We start from the raw sequence: 20,453 nt of genomic DNA on the forward strand, positions 1-20,453 counted from the left end.
TAGATGTCATGTTGCCTTTAATTTCATCTTTCTTGTTTTCCTGTGTTATACTCTGTGCATCTGTTGTTTTGGATACCTTTCCCTATTTTATTTGGGGCTATTCCTAGTGTACATACTACTCTTGTTGGCTCATTCATGAAAGAAAAAGCACAAGGAGCCAAAAAAAAGATGAAGTGTAGGAGCAGCTTGTTTCTGGGTTATCTAAAATTGGAGTCTGCCAGGTGGAGGTGGGGGAAGGCAAGTTGAAACTAGTGGCCTGTGTTTCAATATAGGCTGTTGCTGGAGCAGGGCCAGTGAAGGGCCAGATGTTCCTTGGAGCTTTCTTGCTTCTAGAAGCTGTCTTCTTATTGTATCAGGATACTTTGCTGGCTACACTTGAGCTTACAGTCTGTGGATTGGGTTGGCTCTCTTATACACTCAAGACTTCTCAGCTTGTATACTCTGCGGTGGCTAATGTTGTAGTCTGGGGTCTCTCCTGAGTATATTTGGAATAGGTGAAGCAAGTGCAATATTGAGATTTATATAGGCTAGCTCATGACCTAATTAACATAAAATGCTACTTGCTGTAGGAATGAGACTGTGGAAGACAATTCTACTGGAGAAGAATCCACTTTTCTGTTTTCCAGGATTTTTTCCCTTTAATTCTTCATAAGTAATCCTTTATGATTCTTATTTTAGATCGTCTTAGTACCTGGAGATGTGACTAGTCTGCACACAAGTGACTAACTTGATTTATTTATTTATTAGATTTAGAACAAGAGTCATTTTAGCCAAGGGACTGTAAAATACTACAATTACCTCAGCTCCTTTGTAAATCTGGATTTTAAAATAGTCTTCAGCATTCATCTTGTAATTTTTTTTTTGTTTTTGTTTTTTTTTTTTTTTTGGAAAATTGACCCGTTTTAATTATTTAAAAACAAAAAATACAATACAACATCAAATTTCCCTTACCATCTACAATTGAGTTAAATCCAAACATCCTAAGACTGAACAGTCTCCTGCCCAGAGGCAGCGAATGGTGAGCCGCTGAAGACACACGGGTGAACGCTGAGGATCCAAGTTCCGGCTGCAGGCGGACAGTCTCCAGGCAAACACACGCCAAGGCTCTTCCTTTCAGTTTATTAAAGTGTTTCACAGGAAGTTCTTTCAAACCATCTCATCTCAGGTACCAGGTTTCATCAATGATATGCAGCGCCATAAAATTTGGGTTTCCACCCAATAGGAATAAAAAGCAAGTTTTTACTTTTGTCTTTTTCTGACAGTGTGGAGAAGTCAAATTATCAGTTGACTCCTTTAGTAACATGAAGTTTTAAAAGCAAAGAAAATATCGGCTGTGCTGGGTTCTGGTCTCTGCTTGTCTCTGAGGGTGTGACTTCAAATTGGTTAAATCACATTTACGACACTACAATGATTAGTACTAAATTTTTTTAGATGATATAAAAGAAAATACCAAATAGACATAAAAATGGTCAAAAGTTTTTTTTTTCCAAATCGCAGGTCAATTTTTGCCTCCCGCCCAAAAAGATACAAAATGAACATATTGGGATAGTAACTCCATTAGTTATTCTGATTCACCCATGTGTACGTTCCCCACTAAGTGGAAAAGGAACGAACACACATAAGGCTGTCTTAGTACTGCTAGAGTAGTAAGCAGCTGTGTTCATGGCAGCTTGTTTTGGGCCCACTGATCCTCTGATACATGTGGGGAAGCATAGCTGTGTTCTCTGGCTGCCCACATCTGAACACATTCAGCTACCATGGAAACTACAAAGCAAGGAAAATTATACTTATCCCAGGATTCATTTACTGGGATTTTAGAGCGCCCTTTCTTCCTCAGAGCCCGAGTGGTGATGCTGTGCTAGGGGCTGCTGTGTTTTCCAGCATGAGCTCCCATTCTCTGAGGGTCCTGAGAGGGGTAGTGGATTGGTCCTGGAGCCCTCATGAAAGGTGGAGGCGGTCCCATTGGGTGGAACATATGTGGTCCAAAACCTGGGGGTGGGGGTGGGGCGATCCCAGGGGGTGGGGGCAGGGCAATGTTCACCACTGCTGGAGGGCCACTTGGGGGCAGGTTGAAGTAGTTGGCAGATGCCTCCTCTTCTGCCGCAGGAGGAGGAGGTAGAGCTCCAGGGAGTCCTGGTACAGGCTCTAGCTTGATCCCAGAGTCTGTGGTTCCGTCCTTCTCCTTTTCTTTCCCTCTGGCTGCTTGGGATCTTCCCCACTTGACATTGAGTCTGCGGCCATTCACGATCAGCTTGTTAAAGGACTTCTCTGCAGCCACCTCAGCAGCCTGCCTGGTGGCAAACTGGATGAAGGCACACTGCTGCCTCTGCACAACCGTGATTGTGCGGATCTCCCCGAACTGGTAGAAGTGGTTTCTGAGATCTGTTTCAGTAATGGTGTCTCCCAGACCACCCACATATAGTGTGGTAATGGTCTTATCCTCTGGTGGGTCTAGACGAGGCATGGTTGAAGCTCGCTTTAGAAGCTTATCGGCTACAGGGTCATTAATTCCATAGTACCGGTCTTTTATATTCTGATCGGCAAGGGGGTCATCTGGATCGGTAGGCTTCTCATGTCTGTAGGGACACTCCTCTCCTCTCTTACACTCTCCTTTCACCCAGAAGGAACAAATGTGGGGCCGATTCCGTTTGTAGTACGGTGTGGTCCGGGCCAATTTGAGCAGCATGTCACTGGTGGATGTAGCTTTTCCCAGCATGCCAACTGGTCGTGTTCCATCAGAGTTAGAAATTTCTCTTTCCATATTTTGTGTGTAATATTCTTTGTTGACATCTGATTTGGGCATGTCATCTTTAAATGACAATCCTGCATCGCGAACTTGGATGGGTAGGCCATACTCTAGGTCTAACAGGCAGGTCTGACAAACATTCTTCAATTTACTGCAGGTTTGGCACACTTCAGTCTTCTTGAAGCGCATGCGGACCCCAGGGCACCAGCGAAACACTGTGAATGGTCTGGCACAGATTTTGCATTCTTTGCCATACTTTTCTTTGGTCATTCGTATATAAGGGTTTTCTCCAAGACACGTCTGACACAGTATAGGGAAGTCCGCGTCCTCCCAGTTCTGCCTGTTGTAGGTGTTGGAACCCAGAGAGGTCGCCATATCGGGAGTCCCGAGGCAGCGCCGGCTTCGGATTCGGGAGACCGACCGCCACAATCCCGGCAGGCTCCGGGCGGGCGGGCGCCGCGCCTCATCTTGTAATTTGATTTGGTCCATTTATTCAACTTTTTTTGCGTCCTGATGCTTGAATCTGTTCAATTAAAGTAGCATTCTTTTCATTGCATGGACTTAATGAAGCTAAATAATTAATAAATGGTAAGTAAATTAATTCATATAAAGAACCGAGGACAGTGTATAGTATGTAGAAAACTCTCATTAGATATTATTATTATTACTGTTATTTTAAATACATTGGGTCCCCGAAAACTGCTTGTTCATTGTTTTATTAAAAACCACATTCCTTTTCTAATCAAAAGGATTATTTGTGCAATCAAATGTCATTTTCTAGGGTTCTTCACTTTTTCTTGTTGTTATAACCCTTACTAGAGGTCCACGTCAACAAATCGTGCAATGTAACGTTCAATGAACTCATAAATTGTCCTTTCAAAAGTCGTGGGAACATAAAATCTAGCCCAGTGTTTCTTAAACTTTAAAATACATAAGGATCATCTGAAAATCTTTTTAAAAGGTAGATCTCTTTTGTTAAGAAAGGAAAAACTTTGGCTTTCAGTTTGGAAATTTCAGTACACAATTCTCAACTCCATTACTGTTGGACTTGTCACGAGCCTGAGCATCATCGTGAAGGAAGCGAGGGAGCCTTGGAGGCAGAGAGAGAGCTGAGGAGGCTTCTCTTCCTGGTCACCTGCTACTTCCTCTCTCTCAGCCCCTCTCACAATAATCTCGAAGTATTATGAGTTTGTTTAAGGACTAATGCTCTGCTTAAGCCTTAGCCTTCAGAATCCAATGATTGCACGGAGGCCCACCAGCTTAGGTTTTAAGTCTTTAGGGAACATCTCAGGTTAAATCATAACAGATGATTTAGAATGAAGCCTGGGAGTGAATTGCTAGCAAGCATCAAGATGGCTACAGCACTGCCCATACTAGAACTCTATCCTGTGTAACATGGCTCTGGCCTTTCTCCCTGTGACTAATAAAAACTTACTCCTTTTCCCAAACATTCATACACAATGTATTTATGAAGAGCAGCTCCTCATCAACTATGGCTCCACTGGTGAGCAGAATCCAAGGAAAATGGTATTAATGAAATGATCATAAAAATGCGAAGACATTTTAGTTCTAAGATTTCAGTGTCCCTAGAGGATATTCATCATATTCACTTCTCTACCCTTGCGTCCTTCCCTTCACACTGCTGAAATCTGTGTGCCTTTCTCAGGAGCTCACTTGCTCTGGGGAGATTAGGTGGCATGCTCCTTTTTAAGTGTCTTTGCTGTTTTTCCTATGCTCTTACTTTCCTTCTTAGGATGCAGTGTGTCTTCCTCCTGATGACAATGTCTAGATCTGCTCCGTGCTCCTCTAGGATGTGCCTTTGTGTCATCCCACGGGACCACCTCTCCTGTCTTACTCTTTGTACAAAGGAGGCAACTGGATAGAGAATGTGTGTTTCTGTCTCCTCATTAAAATTAGTGTTTAAACTACTTTTTTTTTGAAGGAGAGAAAAGCTTTAAAAGAAGTAAATTATTGTTTTGACCGTATATAAGAAAATTTAGAATGGTATATATGATAATATAAAAATATCTCATGCTGAAATTTAAAAAAAAGTATGATGTGACTTCACAAATGTAGCAGCTCTGATTTCATAGCAATATCCTATCCCAGACTAGCTTTTGTGTGTCCAAAATGATAGCAGTCAGCTAATTTTGTAAATAAAACATTTAGAAACAAAGAATAATGGCAAAATAACTTCTACCTAATTTGTAGTAAATTGTAAATCACTAATTACATAGACACACGCTGTCTCTATTGTGCCACTGTTTATAGAATTTAGAGAAGGTTTGATGCACAATTATGGAAGTTGGCATGATGGAACAATGTTTGTAATTACCATATACCATTTCAGATGATTAGCACATAACATTTCAATGGGAATATTAACTTTTTAACCTAGTCGGTGGCAACCACGTAAGCCATTTGGACCAGTTTTGAATGGTTGTGAAACTATAGCAATCTTCAGTTTCAGATGAAAGTTATTTGCAATTGATGTGAAAGCAAAGCGGTGTGTCTTTGATAGTCACCAGCTGCAGCTTAACTTCAACAGACGACTGCAGGTTTAATGTCTACATTATGCATATTGTAATTTAGTAGGCAAGTATGTCCATAAACTATCGTACATTAATTTTTTATGCAAATAGTAATTTATGCATAATAAACCCCACAAACTCTGGCTTAATGTGGACATTTTTTTAAATTCATAATACTGTTAGCCACTAGGCAAGTTAAGGTAATTGCAAATCAGTCAAACTTAAATTTTTTATATAAATATTTGTTCATATAACTAATGATCATTATGTTAAACTCAGCTAAGAGAGATAAATATTTTCTAAAAATGTACAACAAAAATAAAATGCACCATCACATACCACTGGGTACCTTGGTGTATTCTGACTTTGCCACCTAGGGGTATAGTTTTATTTATTGGCTTACGACTCACTCAAATGAGAAGTAGAGTTAGTGTTCTCTCAGATCCAGTCTTCCTTTAAATTTTTATAATTCTACTGAATTTCTTATTGCTCTAATGGTCTGTATTTGCAAAAAACACATGTTATTTATGAGACTATTTGTTGTCTCCTGTTTATCTTGTAATCACACTAGGAGGTCGTAGACTCGTCAGTTTACCAAGTCTCTTCATGTATGCTTAAAATTAAGATAGGTTGTGGGGAACTTTTTCAACTTGTTTTTCATGTAAAAATGAAAATCTCTAACAAAAAAGAAAAAAACCTCCCCCAAAGTCTAACTCCTTATGTGCACAGTCTACAAGGTTGTGTAGGCAAATTGTTCTCTTGAAGAAAGCATTCTCATTAGCACGTCAGAAGCTCATACAGAGTCCCCAAGTGGGGGAAATCTTCCCCTATCGTTCCTGCTGAGAATCTTTTGTTTTGGTGCTTTGTAGTCTCAGAGCCTCTTCTCAGTCGAACCAGCAATTACCTTTTTAGGTTTTTAACTTTAACTTTTTTTTTAGAAGGTGAAGTAATGAGAGAGTTGGACAAAAGAAAAATAAAATAAAAGAGAAAGAAAAGGATTAATAGGGAAAAGAGAATATTGGCCTGCTTCATGCGAGTTAATACCATTAAAAAGGTGTTCTCTAATTTAAGCATTATGCTTCTGTGTAATTAAGAGCCTCCCGTTAGATGTTGTCTGAATACTTGCCAGTAGGTTCTGCTTGTAGATTATAGAACACACAGTTCAGCGAACCCATGTGGTTTTTTTTTTTTTTTTTCCCCTTTAGGAATTTCGATGATACTTATTCCTCTTTCAGGGTTTCATCTGACACCCCAAAGCTAGCAGTCCTTTGATAGTTTGCTTCTTGTTTTTGTCCTTTCTACCTTCCTCTTCTTTTTTTTTTTTTTGGTTTTTTGAGACAGGGTTTCTCTGTGTAGCTTTGCGCCTTTCCTGGGACTCGCTTGGTAGCCCAGGCTGGCCTCGAACTCACAGAGATCCGCCTGCCTCTGCCTCCCGAGTGCTGGGATTAAAGGCGTGCGCCACCACCGCCCGGCACCTTCCTCTTCTTTGACTTTGTTTTATTGTTGTTATTCGTTTTTTGTTTGTTGGTTGGTTTTTTGCTTTCTTTTGTTTTGAGACAGTGTCTCATGTAGTTCAGGCTAGCCTTGAACTTACTGCATAGCATTGGGGATAAATCTGGACTCTTCGTCCTCCTTTGTCTGCCTCTCAAGTGCTGGGGTTATAGGTTTTCATCATTGTGCTCAATTTGTGTTTCGTTTTTATGAATTGTAAAATGTTAATCATTTTAGCTGGCATATTAAAACAACAGACTTCATTACAATTATACTTTACTCATATTTTCTCTCTTCCTAACCTACCCCTATGCTGATCCTTTTCTTCAAGTATTTTTCATGTTGGCCATGTATGCACAATTTGTGTTCAGATCTGCATGGAGAGGAAACATGATTTATTTTGTTTTCTTTGTCCCCATTATCTTCTCATATTGGCTTTTTTTTTTTAGACCATTTTCCCTCTGTCTTCTATTTTCAATATGTGTGTGTGCAATATATGTATATATATATATCACAGTACAGAGTCTAGGAGAGAGTGTTGGATACACCGGTAACGCCGGGGCTGGAGTTATAGGCAGTTGTGAGCTGCCTGATAAGGATACTGGGATCTGAACTTGGGTCCTCTGCAAAAACAGTCCGTGTTTTTCACACTGAGTCACCCTCTAGCCTTGCTCACTTTATGTAACATGATGATCTCCTGTGGCATACATTTCTTTCAAGCACATAAATACTTCTTTATTACTAGATAAAACACCACTGTGTATATATACCACACATTCATTATCCATTCACTTGTTCATGGCATCTAGGCTGGTTCTGTATCTTGGCTATTATGAAGAGTGCTAAAAATAAGCACGAATGTGTAAATAACTCCATGATACTCCTTTTGAGAGAAAAGCCTACCTTCTGATTTCATAGATTTTGCAAAGACTTAAAAGCACAGGAGGATCTCTGCTACAGAGTGTATTATAAACTATCACCTGCTATTCGATATGGTTAACAGTGGAGAATGCTATGGCACTCACATTTTTTAAAGTCAGTAACTTACACATAAATTCACTCAACTTTTCAGTTATTGAACTCTCAGCCATTGTTATCTGGTAGTGCTTACAGTTGAACAGTCATCTGTTTTAACAAAATATAAAAGAACCATAGTCCTTCATTTTGAGTTTATAGTAGAGCTTCTACTTCTTAAACTTTTTAGCCAGAAAAGTAAACTTTTAGTTTCAAAAACATGATAGAGAATGCTTTGTTAACTATTGTGCCAATATTGTTGCTCACTCAAAAATCTATATCCTTTTTCTTTTTATTCTTATTTTGTTTGTAACAAAAATGGGCACAGATCCTGCCAATAATAATGTGTGGCTTAATCAGTACTAGATTTCTGTTCTTTACTCTCCTAGTCTTTCTTTTTTTTTCTTTTTTCTTTTTTTTTTTTGGTTTTTCGAGACAGGGTTTCTCTGTGTAGCTTTGCGCCTTTCCTGGAACTCACTCTGTAGCCCACCCAGGCTGGCCTCGAACTCACAGAGATCCTCCTACCTCTGCCTCCCGAGTGCTGGGATTAAAGGCGTGCGCCACCACCGCCCGGCTCTCCTAGTTTTTCTTGTTGCTAATGATGATCAGTAAGATCTAAAGAGGATCACATATTCAGGAGTTTTATTTCTTAACTAGAGGCAAGTGGTGGCCAGCATCCTGTCTTCTCATCTAAAGCAGACAGAATACCTGCAGACAAATTGTTATCTTAACCTAGTGTTTATAACGTAAATGAATAGGCTAAAGATGGCATCGTGAAAAGACAGGAAGCAATTTTATTTCAGCTGAGTGAACTACAGCTATTTCCCGGTGTACACTTAGCATGTGAGAAAACAGGCCTTGCTTACTGTACATCATTACAAATTGGATTTCTGATTCTTATTGTGGAGTCTGCTCCTAATAGATACATGTACGCTAGAAAATCAATGGAGGATACAGCACGACAGCATAAATTAAAAAGATTTCTAGAGTGCATTTTATATTCGTAAAAACCACAAAGGCTAAGTGGGAGATTTACCATGAAAACTTCCGGTTGTTATTAGATCCGAAATGTCTTACAAAATATCAGTAGTTTATTGGGAGTAGGGACAGGAGGGCAGGGTAGAGGAGGTTATATGGGAAGGGCTCAAAAACACTAAAGACTTTTCAAAAAGTCATATGGGAACCTGCTGCTGTAGAAACTTCCATATATGTGTACATACACATACGCACAAACAGACATGAATATTAAAAGAGTTAAAATGGAGTTAACCTATAATGGGGCAACAATGAATGTCCACACTAGATACTACAGATCAACAAATAAAAAGCCCATTTCAAGGTATGGGTCTCCTCCTTTGGAATTAGGTCCCCAAATCCCTAAATTTATAGGTTATTGACAATGTTCATGGTCATTCTCCAGAATTGATGGTAAGATCCTATTACTGAGGACAACACCCACGTGAGACATAAAACATGGAGAAATTAAGCTGGCACTAAGCTGGCTAGTTTTCAGTTTTGGAAGTTGCTATGCATGCTACTGGAGGAGAAAAGCAAGCATCCATCTTATCACCATTTGTGAACCTCCGGAGCTACAGAAATGATTGGTTTGGCAAGCCATGCACATTGGTGCTACAGTGACATGAATGTCATGAGGGAGTAAACAATCACTTTCTAAATGGATTTAAGTTCCACTCCACAAGATGACACCCATACCTGGCATCATTATCTGGCTGAGTATAGTTTGTTTTCAATAGTGTAATCACTTCAGTGGTAGCTTTATTTATATTTCTCCTAAAAAAAATAAATCATACCAATCAATTAAGAATGAGGAAAGTTGAGTAACTTGAACCTCGAAAGTATTCAAGGTCTCTCTGGCATAACATTTTATAAAATGAGGCATTTTATCACTCTTCATTGAATCATGAGCTGTGATTTTTTTTTGTATATATGATTATGGGACATTTTAGAAGAAAAAGACAAAGGGTGAGAATCGTGATTGCAACAATTTACTTATATAAAAGCAAAAGCAATTTATATTTCAATCCCATTTCTTCGTAAAACAGTGATGAACTGAGTCACTTAAGAAGCGTTGCTTGACGGAAAGGTTGTTCTGATTTTATAAATAGATAGGAGTCCATGTGATTTCCAAATAGTTATTTATATTTTGAGGAGAATGAGATTGTACAGAATTTATCTGGTTGTGTTAATTGTGAGGTCTTGTGGCATACTTTGTAAATTTAAAAGATTTAACTGTAAGTAAGTTTCTTCTTGGAGGACCTTTATTCAATGAGAGCAGATGGCGATTGTCAGTGCAAAGTGAAAACATACGGAGATGCCTAGATGTGTTATTTACAGCTATTATGGAAAGCGGAAACCAATAGAGCTGCAAGGAACCTCATGATAGCTCAAAATGCTATATTTTATTTATGGCACAGAACTATTGGCACCTCATGGAAATAAACTGAGAACTAACTGAATTATTTGGGAGCCCTATATCTTTGAGAATGAGGTAAGGCAAGTCAGGAATGCTTGCTTCTGCGAGGAATTTCGTTATTAGTATATAATTGTTAACTTAGGATATGCTGCAGGTATTGCTCTTACTATCTAAAAGAGCACAGGCTCTGTACCATTACTAACTGTTTAGAGTTTACAAGCTTGTTTTGCTCATTCTTGTTTTCAAAGCTTCTTTTATTTTGCATTTTACAAAATTTAGTGTGAGGTGGAGGGGACACATGTATACATGTACCACAGCACATATGTGACAGTTAGGGGACAATGTACAAGAATCTGTTCTCCCTTCCTACCATGTGGTTTCTGGGGATTGAACTCAGGTCTGCAGGCTTGGGAATAAGCCACCTTACCCACCGAGCCATCTTGCAGGGCCATCATTCTTATCTTCAAAAATATAAACATCTTGGGAAAGGCCTCTCTGGAACTACTTGCTCTTTGTTCAGTCCTGGGATTTTGAAATTCTTTCTATTCTTGTAGCTTGGATAGCTTTCTAAAACTCAAAATTGATATTATCACATCTTTCCCTGAAACTTTCAAATGGCTCGTATAGGACATGATGTCTCCCTCAGGATTTGATGAGAATTGTTTCTGAATTGATCATATCATCTTACCAAAATATTTATTAATGGTTCTCCCTAATTTTTTTTATATCATCCTTTCTGTTCCATCAACTTGGATGATAACGGCCAACTCTGCTCAAGCTGTGATAACTTCTTTTATACAGGAGAAGCAGTTAGATCAATGAGCATGTCACATTAAAAAAAGAAAAATAGCTTCATACTGACTGAAACTTCTTCAGACAAACCTCCCTGGGTAGAGAACTGCAGCCTGTCAATTCATTGGCCAGAGAGAGTTACCATCTCTCACAAGGAGGAAGCAGAGTGGGAATTCATCAGTTGTTGAGGCTCATTGTGACTTGTGCCTGCTGGTCCAGTAGATTAAGTTCCACTTAAAATACAGGCTTGACCCATGGTGGAGATGAGTGGATGGAGGAGGCTAGGAATGCGTGATGCCATGAGTTCTTCTGGGAAGGAAATACTGCAGGCTAGCCACTCACACTCCTTTAAATATGATGCAAGGTCTTATGTAGCACAGGTTGGCTTTGAATTTGCTGTTAAGCAGGAATGTCCTTGAATTCCTGTTTCTTCTGTCTCTACCATCTAAGTGCTGAGATTGCAGGCATGCATTACAGACTGCGCTGGCTTGCTCACCTGTTTTTATCATATGCAGGATATTTGTCTATACTGTTTTTGTTTGTGTTTTTTTTTTTTTGGTTTTTCAAGACAAGGTTTCTCTGTGTAACAGCCCTGACTGTCCTGGAACTTGCTCTGTAGATCAGGCTGGCCTTGAACTCAAAGAGATCTGCCTGCCTCTGCCTCCCAAGTGCTGGGATTACAGGCATGCATCATCACCACCCAGCCTATACTGTTGTTCGATTCACATTGATTTACTTGACATTTGCTGGGTATATCATCCATTTGCATTTTTAATAGGTTCACGTGCAAACTTCTATGTCTTAATTAAAAGTAGGTAGTGCCTACACTAAATGGAGTCAGTGCCTCCTGTAGATAGAATTTGCTAATTTAGCATGACTTATTCCTCCCCACTCCTTTGAGCTTGTACCTATCATATTGGATACCATTTATTAATTTATACTGTGCATGTTTAAAATTTGAACCCCTTTGAGGGCAGGGATTTTTCTCAATTGCTTTAGTTGAGAAATAGCTAATTTATCAATTCCATATAACTGTGACAAAGTACCCACTTGACTTAAGGAGTAAAGAGAATTTTTGAAACAGGGCTTTGGAGATTCAAATCTGAGGTTAGGTAGCACTATGGCTTGGTGTCTCTTGTTAAAGTGGTAACAATATATGCTGGAGCAAGTGTGAAGACAGAGAGAGAGATAGGGAGAGATTGAGGTTGGGGAAGAGGAATAGGGAGAGAGAGAGGGAGAGGGACATGTAGAAGGTCATGGAGTTGGAGAGGGAACATGAACAGGACCTGGAGTCTCTTTGGGGGCATATATCAGGGACTTTAACCCTTAACATCTCACACTAGGTCTCACCTTTGAAAGATGTACAGCACCTTCCCATATACCACAACTATACACAGTATCCTTTGGAGGCCACTCATCCAACTGACAGTACTTAGCACCAGACTGGCATCAGTCCAGACCAGGGATTATTAGAGTCAAGGGCAAGAATAAGTATTTTCTGTAATAGGTGTGTCTAAGCTTTTGACTTTGTGACACTGTATTGCCATTAGTATTGTTAACAGTATCTTATAGTTTTTGTTCGTTTGCTTTGTTTGTTGTTGTTGTTGTTGTGTGTGTGTGTGTGTGTGTGTGTGTGTGTGTATGTGTGTGTAGGCCAGAGGACTTATTTAGTTCCATATTTTATTTCATTTATCTGTCTATCTGTGTATCTATCTGTGTATCTATCTATCTATCTATCTATCTATCTATCTATCTATCTATCTATCTGTGTATCTATCTGTCTATCAATCAATCAATCAATCTATCTGTCTATCTATCTATCATCTATCTATCTATCGATCTATCTATCTATCTATCTATCTATCATCTAACTATCTATCTATCTGTCTGTGTATTATGTATGTATGTATGTATGTATGTATGTATGTATGTATCTATCTATCATCTATCTATCTATCTATCTGTCTGTCTGTGTATGTATGTATGTATGTATGTATATATGTATCTATCTATCTATCTATCTATCTATCTATCTATCTATCTATCTATCTGCAGGCTCACTTACTGGCATGGAACTCATCAAATAGGCAAGGCTGGGTGGCAAGTGAGATCCAGAACCCACCTGTTTCTGTTCCCCATTGCTGGAATTATAGGCACATATCATCATGTTTGGCTTAAAAAAGTGGCGTCTGGGGATCAAAATGACATCCTCCTATTTACAAGGTAGCAAGCCCTGAGCTATCTCTGCAGCCCTCATAATGTTCAAGGTAACATTATGGTTTTGTTTTGGGTCCCATTCATAGCTACCCTGCAATATATGTGACCCACAGGATGTGAGTTGGACCAGCATCACTTTAAGCATAGAAACAGAAAAATAATACGTTTTCCAGTGAAACTATTTCAATTCTAGTTTTAAATACATGATCAATATCCGGCAGAAAAGACCTTTTAGAATGAGGCAGAACAGAGATGAAAATCTAGACTATTTGGGCCAATAAAGTACAAAAAAAACCCAAACCAAAAACAAACAAACAAACAAACAAACAAAAAACAAACAGACAGTTTGAAAGGATGGTTTGCAAAATTCTGATTTAGCTCTTGCTGTTTCTCTGGTGTTTGGTGTAAGTGGGAGCAGACAGGATAAGTGTCCCGAAACCTCGGCTGTCAGCAAACCTGTCGATGAAGAAGCAGCTGTGCCACAAATGACTCACACTAGCAAGAATGAAAACCCCACTGAGACGTCCGCCAGTCAGCATGTCTTCAGATTCTAGCTTTCTAAACACTCTCTTGCCTCAGGTATCAAAGATGCCATTGGGTTCGACTGACTCTTAGAGATGCCGCTCATGTTTTTGTGCTTGACACACAAAATCCCGTGAAGGGACAGTGAGAGCAGCATGGAGTCTTTCTCAGGTAAGCAAATGATGAAATGGCAGAAAGTCTAGGAATAGTTTAAGTGGAGTCAGTAGTCAGGATGTTAGGGTGGTCGATTTAAAGGAAGGAATGGAATAGATGATTTATTGGTAGTTTTGTCTTTTTACCAGAACTTCCTGCTACTATATTAAGAGGCTGACCCCTTACTTTTTTTTTCCCCAGAGACAATATTAAAACTGTGTTCCAGGTGTTTGGTGATTGTGTTAGAAAGGCCTGAGCATTTTCTTCAAGTTCTTATCAATGGTTTCTTTGATTCTATGTAGATGAGCAAAATCATTACTCCAATGCAACTAACTGGTGTCTAGTCACAACTCAAAGGTTTAAAAAGATTTTTTATATTTTTCAATTAATAGGACCAAAACTATGACTGTAGTTGTTTGCTTTTTACACTTATTCTTTTGGCTCTCTGGGTGGGGGGGGGGCTGCCACCCAGCTCCCAAGAAAATCACATGGAGACTTATTCTTACTTATGAATGCCCAGCCTTAACTTGGCTTCTTTCTAGCTAGCTTTCCTTAACTTAAATTATCCCATCTATCTTTTGCCTCTGGGGTTTTACCTTTCTCTATTTCTATATATCTTTTCTTTACTTCTTATTCCGTGGCTGGCTATGTAGCTGGGTAGCTGGCCCCTGGTGTCCTCTCTCCTTCTTTTCTCATACCCTAAATCTTTTCTTTTCAGATTTCTCCTTCTATTTATTCTCTCTGCCTGCCAGTCCCACCTATCCTTTCTTCAGCCTTGCTATTGGCCATTCAGCTCTTTATTAGACCAATCAGGTGTTTAGACAGGCAAAGTAACACAGTTTCACAGAGTTAAACAAATGCAGTACATCATTGCATCATTAAAGAAACATTCTACAACATAAACGAATGTAAGACATCTTCAACTAATATTCCACAACACATGACAGAAACAGATGGTTCTTTCACTGACTGTACCTACCTAATTCTGTGGAGACAGGCACAAAGGACACCTTGTATTCCATGAAAGGGCACTCTGTAAATGCAGATTAGTAAGTGCCTGTCTTACTTCACATGTTTATTAAAATACTATTTTTTACTACTATCAACACTGAAATTTTCTATCTGAAAATTTCTTTCTTAAGCTGATCAGACAAATTAAAGGATTGTGTCTCAGTATTTCCAAGGCTTTCCAATGACAAGCTGTCTTAGTGTTTCTATCTTTATGAATAGATGCCATGACCGTGGCAACTCTTATAAGGATACATTTAATTTAGGGCTGGCTTACAGAGGTTTAATCCATTATCATCATGGTGGTAGAAAGCATGGCAGCATGCAGGCAGACATGGTTCAAGAGGGGTAATTGAGATCTGCTACATCCAGATTGGCAGGGAGCAGGAAGGGACAGTGAACCACCAGGCCTGGCTTGAGCTTCTAAAACCCACCTCCAGTGGCACATTTCCTCTAACAAGGCCACATATCCAGCAAGGCCATACTTCCTAATAGCACCTCTCCCTATGGGACCATATAGGACATATTTATTAAAACTACCATGTTCCACTTCCTGGCAACCATGGGCTTGTGGCCATATCATAATGCAAAATATATGTAGTCCAACTTCAAAAGTCCCCATAGTCTGTAACAGTCTCAAACTTGCTGAAAAGTCCAAAGTCTCTTCTGAGACTCTTGACAATCTCTTAACTGTAACCCCTGTAAAATCAAAATGAAAAATCAGATCACATACTCACAATACATAATGACACAGGATATACAATACTGTCCCAAAAGGGAGGAAAGGGAGGAAAACAAGAAAATACTGGACCAAAGCAAGACCAAAAACCCGCTGGTCAGACTCCAAACTCTGCATGTCCATGTCTGATGCAAAAACACTCTTCAGGTCTCCAACTTCTTTCAGCTTTGTTGACTGCAACACACTTCTTTCTCTGGGGCTGGTTCCACTTCCTGTTAGCAGCTTTCCTCAGCAAGTATCCCACTACTCGGGCATCTCTAACATCCTGAAGTCTCCAAGGCCATCCAGGCTTCGACTTCACAGCTTCACACAATGGCCCCTCTAGGCCTCCCTGCAGGGACATCCCTGGAACATGCCTGGCCTCAGTGGCTTTCCCTAGTCACAGAGGGAGATTCCATAATCTCCTTCTTTCTATCCTTGATTCTAAAGCCAGATGTATATGGCTGAAGCTGCCAAGTTCTGCTGCTTGCTGGGGCTGGAGCGTGGCCCCCCTCATTCAATTACATCTTAACCAGCTTTCTGTTTTTAATGATTTCCTTCACTGCCTAAGCTTCACTGTTCTGAAACTCCATCTGTAGATAAGTCTGGCCTCAAACTCAGAGACCCTTCAGCCTCTGTCTCTGGAGTACTGAATCACTATGCTTGACCCTAGGATTTTCTTTAGTTTCTTTTTGCCTTTCTTTATTTCCTTTTTACAAGTTGGAAGTGAGCTAGATGGGGTCTTGCTTTGAATTCACTACTCCCTTTATTCCATTTAGCATCAGCTTTTTCTTTAAACTTTTTATCTACATTTTGTATTTTTCCTTGCTTAGCTTGCTCCTTTTTATTATAGATCTGCATAAGACTGGCCATTATTAATGACACAACATAGTCAAAGGTAGGTTGTTTGGAAACCTCTTCTGCCAAAGCTGTTAATCCATAACTCTTCAATTTAGCCTGAGGCAGATTTTTCTGGACAAGGGTAGAAAGCAGCCACATTCTTCACCAAAACATAACAAGAATGATATCTAGGTCACATATTAATATTCTTCTCCTCTGAAACCTCCCGAGCTGGTCCCCAACAGTCCAAATCACCATCATCATCACTGTCTTCAGTGCTCCTGCAAGTATGGTCCATTAGGCCTGCTTAAAATGTCCAATCATTTTTCTTTTTTGTTTTTCTAGTCTAAAGTCCCAAAGAGTTCCATATTCCTCCAAGCAAAAGCATGGTCTGGCCTGTCATAGCAGTTCCCCAATCCCCGGTACCAACTTCTGTCTTAGTTAGAATTTCTATTACTATGGATAGATGCCATGACCATGGCAACTCTTGTAAGAAAGCATTTAATTTGAGGCTGGCTTACAGTTCAGAGGTTTAGTCCATTATCATCATGGTGGGAAGGATGGTGCTCTCAGGCAGACATGGTGCAGGAGAGGTAGCTAAGAGTTCTATAAGCAGATCAGCAGGCAGCAGGAAGGGGCAGTGAGACACTGGGCCTGGTTTGAGCTTCTGAAACCTCAAAGCTCACCTCTAGTGACATACTTCCTCCAACAAGGACACATCTACTCCAACAAGACCATACTTCCTAATAGTGCCACTCCCTATGAGCCTATGGGGGCCATTTTTATTCAAACTACCACACAAGCCATTGAGGTAGAAACTAAGGTAGAGTTTAGGTCATTCTGAAATGCTGGTGACATCATCTAATGGGCTGGGTTCCACATAAAATGAAAGGGGATAAAAGAGAAAGCCAGATCAATGCTAGGTGGATATTTTGTCACCTTCTCTCAAATACCATAGTGATGGTGAACAGAATTTCTGTTTTAGGAAATGTGATTATTCCTCCTTTGAATATGAGTCTGAATAATAATTAAACAATGAGCCAAAAGGCTTAAATGAAGTGACATACAATATCTGTTGTTTCCTTTCATTTTCTTTCAAAGTACAATGAAGACTCTAGATCTTAATTTCATAACCTGGCTCTGTACTTGTCCCCCCCCCCCCCCATTTGTCTTCTTTTTTCCTTATTAAGAATTTTTTTATTCATTTTTACAAACCAATCGTAGACTCCCTTCTCTTCCCTCCTTCTCCTGCCTCCCCATCTCCCCCACAACCCCACCCCTCATTCCCTCCTCTGAAAAGGTAAGGTCTCCCATGGGGAGTCAGCAGAGCCTGGTACATTCAGTTGAGGAAGATCCAAGCCCCTCCCTCTTCATCAAGGCTGTGCAAGGTGTCCCACCATAGGTAATGGGCTCCAAAAAGCCCACTCATGCACCAGGGATGGATCCTGATCTGTACTTGTAAATAGCTGAGGGCGCACACTTTATCCACAAACACAGTGTTTTGTGCATGTCTGTGTAGGAGACTGAGTGATCTGTGTGTGTGTGACCTGTGCAAGTACAAAACACCTTCACCAAACTCTCCCGGCCAAAGCTTTTTGGATCTTGTAGTAGTGATGTCCTAGGGCTCCATCAAAAAGGGTCTCATAATCTTCTTTGGACCTTTAATTAATTAGGTAATTAATTAACTTTTTGTGTATGAGTGTTTTGCCTACATGTGCATCTGTGTACCATGTGTGTGCCTGGTGGCTGTGGAGGCCAGAAGAGGTTGTTGTTTCTCTTGAGACTGGAGTTACAGTGGATTGTAAGCAGCTATGTGGGGACTGGGAACTGAACCCGAGTCCTCTGTAACAGCACCCGGTGCTCGTAACCCCTGACATCTTTAAAGACCATGGAGTGGTTAGTAACGATTGAAATAAATTTTGGGCAATTATTTTTCCAACTTTTTGTTGGTTTATTTTTCGAGACAGGATTTCTTGAGTGCTACTCTGCTAGGCAGGACCCACCTTGCTTAACCCAACTTTATTTTGAAAAAAACGAGACTGTATTTTTTAGGTTTGAAAGGCTGTTGATACCCTTCTAAGGCTCTCAATCTAAAAATAGGCTACTGCAGGAGTTACTCCGTTAGTCGCTGTGACCAAAGAGCTGGTAAAAAGCAATCCAAGGGAGAAGGGTTTATCCCATTCATGTTTTGAGGCTACAGGGCAGCATAGCAGCAGGAGCAGTGTGGGACAGTGGCCACATGAGCAGAGGCTGCTGGTCAGGAAGGTCAGGAAGCAGAGAGTGATAAATTCCAGCACTCATCTGGCTTTCTCTATTCTCTCCTTTCCTCCTGCCTGGGACACAGCCCATTGGATAGTACCACCAACATTTAGGGCAGGTATTCCCCTCCAGTTAATCCTGTCTGTAAAAATCCCCACAGATACACTGAGAGTGTGCTTCACTAATATTTTAGGCATTTCTTAATCAAACAAGGTTGACGAAATTTATTATCACATGAATTAAGTCAGTGTTATGGAGCATTAGAATATTTAATGACCTCAAAGTTAATCTTGATTTTATGAATAAATAATAAAATGTAGTCAGAATATGTCTTAAGGAAACAAGAATATAGATGATGCATTTCTAAAGTAGGGCATGGCTAGGGTCATTGATATGGTTCAGGTGACAAACGGACTTGATGACCTGAAGAATTCAGTCCCTGGGATTGATGTGGTGGGAGAGGACAGTGTTGGCTTCTGACATTCACATGCACAGGAGTGCACACAGTCACACACAACTACATAAATGTGATAAAAGGATTTCTAAATCCTCACAATAATGACCTGAATGCTTTTAAAAGACATTGTTACAGCGTTATGTAGTATTCACAAATCCATTTACTCCGTTAGAAATTGATATCACCTTTATGATCACTTAGTTCAAACTCCCAATTTTTTTGGATATAGAAAGTTAAGTAATGCGTTTAAGTGTGCTCTGACAAAGAATGATGGGGCCTTGGTTCTTGTGAAGGCTTGTAGGTTCCGTAGTTCAGTTTATTTTTAGAGTTTTTGATTCACAAAGCAGAGAAGAGATATTCATTTTTCCTTTTTCTAAAAGAGAAATGTTTACAGTCTCAAATAGCTAGTGATCAAAATTCTGAAGTCCCTCCCCTCAAGGTTCAGGAAACCCTGAGGAATAGGAGGTGGGAAGACTGGGATACCGAGGGGATGGATGATACCAAGGAATCTGTCTTCCAGGCACAATAGGACTGATGTACATCCATGTGAACTCACAGAGACCGTCGCAGCATGACAGTCTACAATCTACAATCTACAAATTAATATTTTGCAATCATAGGGAATTGAGTTCAGATTCCAGTACCCCCCAAAGAAGCTGGACATGGTACATATGCCTGCATCCCCAGCTCTGAGGTGAGCAGAGATAGGAGGATTACTGGGCCTTGCTGGATTCCTGTCCAGCCAAGACAATAAAAGGCCTTGGTTCAGGGAAAGACCTTGTCTTAAAGCAACAAACAGAGAATGGCAGAGAAGGGCATTGACACCTTCTTCTGGTCCCCAAACACACACACACACACACACACACACACACACACACACACACACACAAAAAAAAAAAAAAGAATGTACACACCCCTCCCATATACACACTTCAGATACATGCAACAGAAGTAAATCTTTACAAAACTCTAAATGAAGCAGTAGAAAGAGCTAATCATTTATTTTTGTGTTTTTATCATGTGTCAAGACTTTGTAAGACATATTGAAATAATTTCTTAAATTCAGTATTAAATTTAATAAATAAATTTACTAGATTCACATTTTCAGAGATTAAAAATCTCAAACACTGACATATTCTGATCTGCTCAAGGCCACTTAATTCCGAAGTGATTTGCAGACAGTCTCACTGTGACTGCCAAACCTGTGCCAGTGACATAACAAGGTCAATGGTGCTTTGTCTAAAAAAATAGTCATGGGTTATGAGGAGATG

General features: G+C 39.9%; 1 protein-coding gene across 1 annotated transcript; it reads right to left on the reverse strand.

Moving 5' to 3' along the window:
* Nucleotides 1-1,103: 1,103 nt before the first annotated feature.
* On the reverse strand, nt 1,104-3,199 carry LOC128111564 (pre-mRNA-splicing factor RBM22). Its single transcript, XM_052739815.1, has one exon. The coding sequence runs from the start codon at nt 3,119-3,121 to the stop codon at nt 1,859-1,861; it is 1,263 nt and encodes a 420-aa protein (XP_052595775.1). The 5' UTR covers nt 3,122-3,199; the 3' UTR covers nt 1,104-1,858.
* Between the last annotated feature and the right edge of the window lie 17,254 nt (nt 3,200-20,453).

This window comes from Peromyscus californicus, unplaced genomic scaffold (genome assembly GCF_007827085.1).
Source record: "Peromyscus californicus insignis strain IS unplaced genomic scaffold, ASM782708v3 Scaffold_16__1_contigs__length_79575227, whole genome shotgun sequence".
In the NCBI taxonomy this organism is placed as follows: domain Eukaryota; kingdom Metazoa; phylum Chordata; class Mammalia; order Rodentia; family Cricetidae; genus Peromyscus; species Peromyscus californicus.

What these genes read in the sequence shown, in the direction of transcription:
- LOC128111564 (XM_052739815.1), bottom strand. Translation starts at nt 3,121, where the DNA reads ATGGCGACCTCTCTGGGTTCCAACACCTACAACAGGCAGAACTGGGAG.